Below are 9598 nucleotides of genomic sequence, written 5' to 3'. Positions count from 1 at the left end.
TGATAAAGATATTGAACAAGACCGGCCCCAGTACTGAGCCCTGGGGAACACCGCTCGTGACCGGCCGCCAACTGGATGTAACTCCATTCACCACAACTCTCTGGGCCCGGCCGTCCAGCCAGTTTTTGACCCAGCGCAGAGTCCACCTGTCTAAGCCGTGAGCCGCCAGCTTCTCTAGGAGAATGCTGTGGGAGACGGTGTCAAAGGCCTTACTGAAGTCCAGGTAGACACATCCACAGCCTTTCCCTCATCCACTTGGCGGGTCACCTGGTCATAGAAGGAGATCAGGTTGGTCAAGCAGGACCTGCCTCTCATGAATCCGTGCTGGCTGGGCCGGATCCCCTGGTTGTCCCGCTCATGCCTTGTGAGCGCCCTCAAGATGAACCGCTCCATAATCTTCCCCGGCACCGAGCTCAGGCTGACAGGCCTGTAGTTCCCCGGATCCTCCTTCCGGCCCTTCTTGTAGATGGGCGTCACAGTGGCAAGCCTCCAGTCGCCCGGGACCTCCCCCGTTAACCAGGACTGCTGATAAATGATGGAGAGTGGCTTGGCGAGCACCTCCGCCAGAACAGTAAGCTGTTATCGGAGGCTCAGCAGAGGCATCCTTGGATGGAAGCAGCTGGACAGGGTCCCCAGGGTGCGTACAGCACACGGGCAAGGCAGAGCTCAAAGGAACTGCTAGCAGGGCTCCAGCTGAGGAGAGCTGAGGATACTCCTGGATGCTCTGTGTCATGGAGAGGAGCCCTTCCTTCCTTCCTTCCACTCACTTTCTGGCTACTTTTTCCCCCCCAGATCACTACCTGTGAAAGAGCACTAGCATCTCCCACTCTGTCCACTGAACAGCTCTGTGCTTCTTCTAGCTATTATTAGTTTCTCCTCTCAAATTTCTGCATGCTTGAGTAGAAGTAGACAGTCTCTTGCCTCTACTTCAGCTCCACTGTGTGGCTCAGCCTCAGTGGGTAGGAGAAGCACAGAGCAAGTAACACAGAAAAGCTTCAATAGAAGCTTAAATAACTTCTAAGTTATTTAAAATAAGAGAAAAAAATGCATAAAAAACAGTCTCCACAGCAGCCAGATAGACCTGCTGTAAGCTAGAAGAATAACCAGTCATATTTATTCTCTCTGAAACAATTTGTTCTCTCAGCAAGCAGAGCTCAGACCATGGTTGAGATCTAGAAACCCCTTCCTGGATTTAAAAATGTCGAGGGAAAAAAAAAAGGCTACATAAAGTACAAGCCACTATAACAAAGCTGAAGTTGTACAGTCCCTTTAGACAATTTGGTGCTTCAGCACCTGGAGAAGTCACCCTTGATTTGGCACAGTGATTCTGATCCAGATCCAGATTCTGCACCTGGAAACGGAAGGAAACTCCACAGAGCACTTCAGAGGAGCCTGGGAGGGAACCTAACTTTGGTCGATGACAGATAGCAACCACAGAGCCTTTCCAGGACAATTTCACGTTTCTTCCTGTTGAATAGGAAGCTTTGTAGATCCTGATAACAGGAGACATGAGACATACACAGGGACACACCTAAACTGCTCTGAAGTCAGAGCCTCCTTCCACTTTGGGACTGAAAACTGAAGACCTCTCTGACAGAAGGCTCCAAATGGAGAAGAAAAACTCATTTTTCAGTGTAGCCCAGTGTAAAAAGGTCCCTGGAAACCCTTACAGTCCAAGTATGTGTCCCAGTGTTTTGCTGCACGTCAGAGGGTCCACCCACCTGGTGCCAGCTCTCCACCTACTCCACGCAGCAGAAGGCCCTGGGAGTAGACAGTGTACTGGCTGAGGTCCCCCAACTGAAACATCTACCATAACCTTCGGTGAACAATGCCCGCCCGTTATCCAAGTTGCCTTAAACTCACCTTCTACTGAAGCTATGTTAATGTCCAATTCTAATAAAATACTTTATTCACAACATCTAGTTTCAGCAAAGCAGTTACAGATGCTTGTGAAAGACAGAAGTGAAAAAAAAAGAAAACCAAAATTAAACCACTTAGACTAAAAATAACCAGAAAGTTCTTTCTCATTCCCTTATTGCTCTGAAGTGCTGTCCTCTCCTGGCAGGGTGCTACACAGAGCTTCATTCTCCAAGCACACCTTACCTTATGCCTTGTTGCATCTGTTAAGGAGAGCCCTCCATGAGAAAGTCTGCATCACAGTGCACACTCATTTTGACAGCTCTGGGAAGCTCCTTGGCTGGGGAAGGCTCCTTCCCAACCCCTTTGAAGGGGGTTCAGACAGATTTAATCCTTCACTGTGAATCTCACAGTACTTATTCCTTGTCCAGGAGATAGTTTGGCCATTTGTCTTCATTAAAATAAAGACTGCTTCACTCCCTTGGAGATGCAAATATTTCTTCCTCAGATGGGTGGGAACTACTCTGTTTGACCGACTGGTTAACACTTTGTTGCCTCAGGAAGTTCCCTTTTCTTCCCTCTAGTGACTCACTGGCATGTTTAACTATGGAATGTATCTTACACAGAATCTTGTATTTTGTAGTAGTCTGTACATTAACTAGTGTACTTGTTGCACCCATCTATATGGGATTAATACATGTAGAACATTGCTGGCGTTTGGCTGAGACCAGACACAACAGTAGTTGAGTGGGTAATCTTTAACGTCTTTCTCTCGTAGGCACACTCAACATCCAGATTCTGCTGGGCTGCATGGACAGATCCCAGAGCTGTTACTTCCCATACTATGCTATATTCTAGAAGAGCCTACATTTCATCAACCTCGCCGAAGCTGGACCTCTGTCCAGCAAGGAGAAGTTATCAATATGGTTTGTCAGGATGTGCAGTGTCCTAGCAAGAGAAGTGCTCATGCCCTTCCTGGGAGGCACTATTGCCATCAGCACCCAAAGCAGTATTCCCCAACTCCTCACGGTCTCCTGCTGCATGTGTGGTGCATGAGAAAAAGCATCATTTCAGACTGTCTCAGCTGTGGAATCAGAGGGGAAAGACCATGGCAAAGCAATGTGCACAGGGTCTACAGTATTTCCTGATGGGTTAGCAACTTCCCTTCTCTTTCAGCGGAGACCAGGTGTACATTCTAGCAATGGCTGTCACCCCTACAGTGGTTTTACACCAAGTCAACATGCAGTCAGCCAGCCACTTTATGAGTCACAGTGTGAAAGCTGCTGAACGCCCAGACTTCCCCATGGTAGAAAAAAAAATTGAGAGAATTTGTGAAGAGTGTGGAGGAGGTCTTGAAACACTTTCTGATCATCCATCTCAGTAAAGAGATGACTGGTCCCTGAGAGATATGAGAAATGTTTATGACCTTACAAACCAAGAGTTTTGCATCAACTGCTGCTGGTGGGTAATGGTGAGCAGAAGACCTTTAACTACATGGACCAGACTGAAGGCCAACCAGCTAGCTTCCACTGAACCTCTGAGTTACCATGCTTGTGCACTAAACAGTGATATCTCTCTCAAACGCTCCAGCATACTTTCATCATCTGGTGATAGCTATGATAAAAGAGAGAGCAACCTAGGAGTACATCTACACAAATAAGACCTTGATGGAAGAGAGACCTAGCTCCTGCTGCTGAAACAATGGTGCTACAGAGGCAAAGCAGGAAGGAGGCCCATAAAACCTTGCGAGAGACATGTATGCTGGCACCATGTCCCCATGACAAATGCTGCCAGTGTTTATCTTGATACTCCCAGCAGCAGCTGCAGCAATGACAGGATAAATAAGCAGTCAGGACAAGTCAGCAGGTGCAGTCAGTGAGCTGTCCAGTCTATGAGACTTGCGATAAACATTACCCACGCCAATGCAGCTCTATCATAGGAAAGATGGGGACTGCAGTTTTATAGCATATTGTCTTTGACTTATCATATGGCTCAAAGCCAAAGAATACTTCCTGAGTGTCAAGGTGCAATCCCACTGTTAGACAGCAAGCCTTGCATGCCAAATGTGACTTTATGGTGACTGCATGGCTCAGCAGGTCCAACTTTGCAGCACAGTCAAGGAAGAAAGTGCATATCCAACACGAGACTGGACAATCTGCCTATGGATAGTCCTGCACTAGCAGTTTTGCAGGGACAAAGGTCAGAGCCAATTAGTCAGATTAAATCAAAACAGTGTCCGGACATGCTCATAACAGGGCTGGATGAGGCTTCATCACACACTTCAACAAAAGGGTGCATTCAGCTTCTGCTTTGTCTGAGGCCTAGATGACACCACTTTGAGGAAGCATAGGCATTTGGGATGTGAATCTGATAGTGCAATATAGCCTAACTAGAGCAAAAATACTCCCAAGCAGTATCATCAAACCAATAAACTAGCAAAAAGCAGTATCTACACAGCTAGTAGACTTTCAGGCAGCAGCATATTCTAACAGAGCAGGCTGAAAGAAACTGAGCTTGCCAGGAACACCAGCTAAGCTGGAGGAATGGAGGGGCCAGAGTGCCCCCGTACATGCTGCAGGAGAATCCTGTTGTCTCACAAAAGGCTACAGCCCTCATGGAAGGTGTGGGAGGCTTAGAAATGCGTGATTCTGGACTCCAGCACAAGAAACAAGAGCAGCCTAACTTCAAAGCCAGTTGGGCTTAGGACTACTCTGGTGAGGAGCTTTCTCATCTAAACAGAACTTGAATAAGTGCTCCCTAAAGCAAGGACCAGAACACAGAAATCCCACTTCTACCCTCTCTTTTATTCTCTGTTATTCTGAGAACCATATTTCTTGCTGCATAGCAATCCCATTGCAGTAGCTGAGAGCACATAGGTGGTTTGGGCATTCTCCCAAAAAGGACTGGTTCGGAGTGACCTCTGGAAGTCTCCAGCCCAGCTACTTACTCCGAGCAGGATCACTGCTAACAACAGATCAGGTCAGCCACAGCTTTCTCTAGCCAGGTTCTGAGATCTCCCAAGGATGGAGATTCCACCACCTCCCTGGTCAGCCTGTGCCAGGGCTATCCTGCCTTCCTAGGGAAAATTGCTTTCCTGATTTCTGATCTGGACCTACCAAGCAGGATGTGGTTATTGGCCCTTGTTATATTGTCTGTAACGTTTGTGAGGAAAGTAAAAAGCTGCCTGACATTATTGAGAAACTGAGTCCAGGCCATCTACCCTTCTGAGGTAGGGTTCCTGTGACAAGAGCTTTTATCACATAAAAACCAGGCTCTGCTTCTTACTGGTTTTATCTGACCTCAACCCAGTGGATGTGAGTAAGGGTCCATCACCATGATGGCTCGGGACTGAGTTTAATCACCTCCACACCCACCTCCGAATTGCAGTGGGGACAGGGCGTCTAACTCCTACTGATCTCCCTAACCGTGCAAGGGATGCTGCCCACGAGCCAGAGCAGACTATGCTTGAAAATGAAGGCAGCGTTTAATGGTAATGTGCCTTCTGGAGGGTCCTATGAGATGTCAGTGAATAAAACTCAGGTAAATAATGACTTGGCCAAGTCCTAAGCCAAAGGCTTCTGAAATAAAACACATCAGTCCCTGAATGGACCGTGAGGCACGTTGTGACAGCCCATGGCTCTCCTTGCACTCACAGTGAGTCAGAAAGAGGAATGCCAGTGGTCATTCCTGATGGCTTTGACTCCATTGTGAACAAGGTGAACTCCTGCTGTCCTTTCCTCCCCTGTCATTCTGTCATTCTTTCTGCTAAAGAAATCTGTTTTTGCTGGTCACAAGTCTCTGTTTTGCAATGCTGTTCTGAGCTCATGACGAGAAAAGCAGGTAGACACAGAGGCTTAGGTAAGCCAGAGGTGATACAAGTTTGACAGGTCTTGAGAAGCTGATAAGATCGTGAGTTAAGTCTGCTTCTCTACTAGCATGACAGCGAATAAAACACACAAATACAGACTGAAAATTCTGTCTTTGATGTCCCATTACATGTGTCTGTCTTCCCTTGTCTCCATGGGCAAGCTGACTCTGACTTGAGCAACTTTTCAATTAACTATTTCTGTTTTCCCCAATGGTGCTTTAGTGATACCTGACATTCTATCAAACTACTTTACATATATGTACATATATAGACATAAATATCTCCAGCTTAAGGGGAAGGAATAAGGAATATGGTAAAATAAGGAATGTGGTAAAAATTATATCCTTAACAGTGTTTTATATTATAAAACATGTATGGCAGGGGTGTTTCTACTTTACATTCTCTGTCTTTTGTAAAAGCTTCAGATGTTTTCTAATGGTCAGAATTAAGATGACAAACGATCAGAAGACTAAATCTTCTTATAATAATTTTCTTTCATAGGGTGGCAGGGTCATATTAATTCCTTTGACTCTGGGCCTACTTTGTCATCAAAATGAACTTGAGACACAATTTCCTGCAACAGATCTGTACTGCTAGGGTGGCACATTTACTGGAGCCCCCACCCCCACTTACCATTTGTGAAGGTGTTCACGTAGTACCTTCGGCCCTGGGGAGACATATAGCTCTGCCAGCCGGGGGGAAGATGGCTGTTCAAGGTATCTTCTCCTGTCTGAGGAGTTGCCTTTCTGGGTTTCTGCTGAGAAAAGAAAAAAAACCCAACCTATTAAGTCAATATCTAAGTAATGTCAAGTCTAACCAGACACACATCTGGAAAGGGACCATGTGGTTTGGCATTCTAGGGATTGCAATACACCCAAAGACTTTCAGTCCATTTCTCCCCTCATCTGTCCTAGCTTCATCCAGAGCATGAAGCAAGCTTCCCTTGGAGCACAGGCTACAGAGAACATCTTTGGGAGAGAAATGAAACCCCTCTGTATTTGATGTCCCATGAGCACCTGGACCTGTCCAAGAAAATGACTCTCATTAAGCAGTAAAATGCAAAGCATAAAATGATCAAGTGTCTGAGAAAGAAAGGAATGCATCTGGCACTCACTTACTTTCATGTGGATATACTGGTGGCTCAAAGCACTGGTCATGGAGGTGCTGCCCCAATTTAATTTACAGGGAAACCATCACCTTCAGACTTTTCAAGAATAAACACTGCAGAGCCATGTTGCCTACAGTGGTAGTGTGCTGAAGTACATTTATCAGTATGCTGATTATATAGTAATAATGCATGTAATTAGCAATGCATACATTACTGATCCAGATGTAATCTGGATCCATAACATCCAGATACAGGATCATTAGGATCCAGATTATTAGGAGTGATCCAGATCATTAGGAACAGCAGGAGATTAACATCATGCTGTCACCTGCTCTACAGGCACACACAGAACTGCTATCAGGGTTCAAGCGCCACCTCAGCTGTACATCTCTTCACCAACTCAGTTGCAAGCCTCAGTGCAGGTTCAGGGTACAACGAAGAGAAAGAGGTGAAGCTGAAGTGCAAGTAATTGTCTGCACTACATTGCATCACCTGGACTATTTCCTTCTTCCCTGTAGGTCTGGTGGTTCCTTGGTAGCTTGGGATTTACAGCAGCTGCTTGATGTGAGACTGGCAAAGAGGGCTTCATCCCAAAGGAGGCATGAACCCCGTCTGGTCCCTTCAGCCAGGAACACTGAATAAGGCAAAGGTAGAAAGATAAGATGCATGGCCAAAGAGTGCCAGTTGCAGCCCTACAGGGCTGCAGCTAGGAACCCAACAGCCTCCTTCTGGCTCACATCCAGAGAGCTCCACTCTGCCTTTCCACATTCCCTATGGCAAACCAAGCATGCAATGTACTCATTTTTTGTTTGTTTGCATTGCCTTCAAAGGAAGAAATACAAAAGAACAAGGAAAAATGTGTGAAATGGGATTATTTATCCCATGGAACCTAATCTCTATCCAGGAAATGCCTTCCGACACAGTGGGGGACAGGTCTGAAGTGACTGCACTCGATTCACAAGCAGTCACGTCCAGGGGACAGGCAGAGTTTCAGCATCAGTCTGCATATAATGTTCAAACATTGACAGATGTGAACAGTACTATCAGAAAGAAACCTGTGATGTGGTGTTCTCCTACACACATCCAGTCTCTGAGTTAAATTCCATCTCTGTTCCAACCCAGAATAAAAGGGACATTTAATGATTTTGGAGCCAAAAGTCTATTTTATGTTTCTTTTCAGTTTCAGGAAACTCTGATTACAATGGCTCTCAAGAGGCACTGAACTCAAGAATGATCCTGTGTTCGTGCCTCATCAAGTGTACTTGCACAGACAGGTCACAGGCTGCAAGGCAGCCATATGGACCCAAGGCCAGTGTGAGATGAATACTGTCTCACCACTGCAGCGCAGATGGAGCCTATGCTGTTTCAGATTTTAGCTCCTCTCCTTGAGCAGAGATACAGCCTGGGAGACTCAGCTGGCCCAACATGAATTTAACAACTTAGCTCAGGACATGCTAAGGGACTCTACCGGGTCTATGACTCAAATCCCATGCCTGCATGCCTATCGCTAGCAGGGTGGTATGCAGAATTAATCAGTAGGATCTCCGCCATCTATTCCTATCCCCTGTGTTTCTGCTCTCTAAGGTTTAATCAAATCAATTTACAGTTCCACTCACCCTGCTGTACATGTGAGAAAGCAGAAGCTTTCACAGTTTATGTTACTATTTGATTTTATTTTTTTTGCAGATCTCAGCTTAGGATGCAAGTGAAAACTTCTCTTACACATTAGCCTGCCCGAAGGCACATGTTCTCATTATTGTTAGTGTTATACTATTGCCTAGAAATGCACTAAATGAAATTCTTGTCTTAGTGAAGCTAGCAAAGCCATGCCTGTTCTGTGATCACAGGGGCAGAACCCCTCCACACATGACACTCAAACACCTCTCTGTTTCATATAGCTTTCTGTGAAAGCTCTGAATCCTACTAATGAAAACATTAAACTTCATGAATATGACAGAAAAAATAAGCTATCCCTGTTTTACCTCCGAGTTATCCGAGTTCTTTTCCAACATGATACGGGTGTTTATGCAAGTGTCTTGTTTCACTATGCAATGCCACAATGGCTCCAACAACCACATACTTATTTCCAATTCTTTACAGCCACGTACTGGCACCAGCAGAACCTTGCTCACGCAGCCCTGACACCTGCAGTATGGCCCCAATATCCAGCATCATCCTTTTCTTTGGGTTTACCCTTACTCAAGACTGAAAATAACTCACTGCAGGCTTCCCAGGCATAACGTCCCTGGAAGCATCGCATTGCTTGTGCAGGTGATGCAGACCAGTGGATGGGTGTATGGCACTAACACATACTTTTATCACATGGACCTTACAAACAAAAGCTGTTTTGTGCAAGCTTCCTTTTGGTCCTGTTCAGCTCCTGTGACCTGCCATGCAGGGGAGCTTCTCCATCTCACATCTCTCTCAGATATCCCTCTCTACAGTTTCACCTAATGTAATGAAACACTGGGAAGAAAAAAGAACTCTTGGAAAGAGTATGTCTGACCAGTGCAGTCACCCCAGTATTTTTAATTACAGTAACAGCTAAGAAGAAGGCTGGTTGATTTCTGTCTCCAGGACTACCTCCTGAGGGGCTGTCCTTGCACCTTACCCATACACAGTCCTTGTCCAAAACACAGGTAGGTCTGGTGAGAAAGCCAGGGCTAAAAGGCATTCAAAGGTTCAGGATCAAGTAACATATACAGAGAAGGTCAGATCAGAGAGGAAAGCATGATAGCCCCAAGCTATTTTTTGAACCATAAAAC

General features: G+C 45.8%; 1 protein-coding gene across 1 annotated transcript in view; it reads right to left on the bottom strand.

The window, feature by feature from the left end:
• The window catches only part of GAS7 (growth arrest specific 7), a 64976-nt gene extending 56131 nt beyond the window's left edge, over nt 1–8845 (bottom strand). The window contains exons 1-2 of the mRNA XM_019473313.1: nt 8816–8845; nt 6359–6482 (exon numbers count right to left, since the gene is read on the bottom strand). Of these exons, the coding sequence (XP_019328858.1) occupies nt 6359–6482; nt 8816–8845 (154 nt within the window). The remainder of the gene's footprint in view (nt 1–6358; nt 6483–8815) is intronic.
• Nucleotides 8846–9598: the final 753 nt, after the last annotated feature.

This window comes from Aptenodytes forsteri, unplaced genomic scaffold (genome assembly GCF_000699145.1).
Source record: "Aptenodytes forsteri isolate BGI_AS27 unplaced genomic scaffold, ASM69914v1 Scaffold311, whole genome shotgun sequence".
Taxonomy (NCBI): Eukaryota; Metazoa; Chordata; class Aves; order Sphenisciformes; family Spheniscidae; genus Aptenodytes; species Aptenodytes forsteri.
Note: the sequence above shows the minus strand (reverse complement) of the source record. Positions and strands in the feature narration are given on the sequence as shown.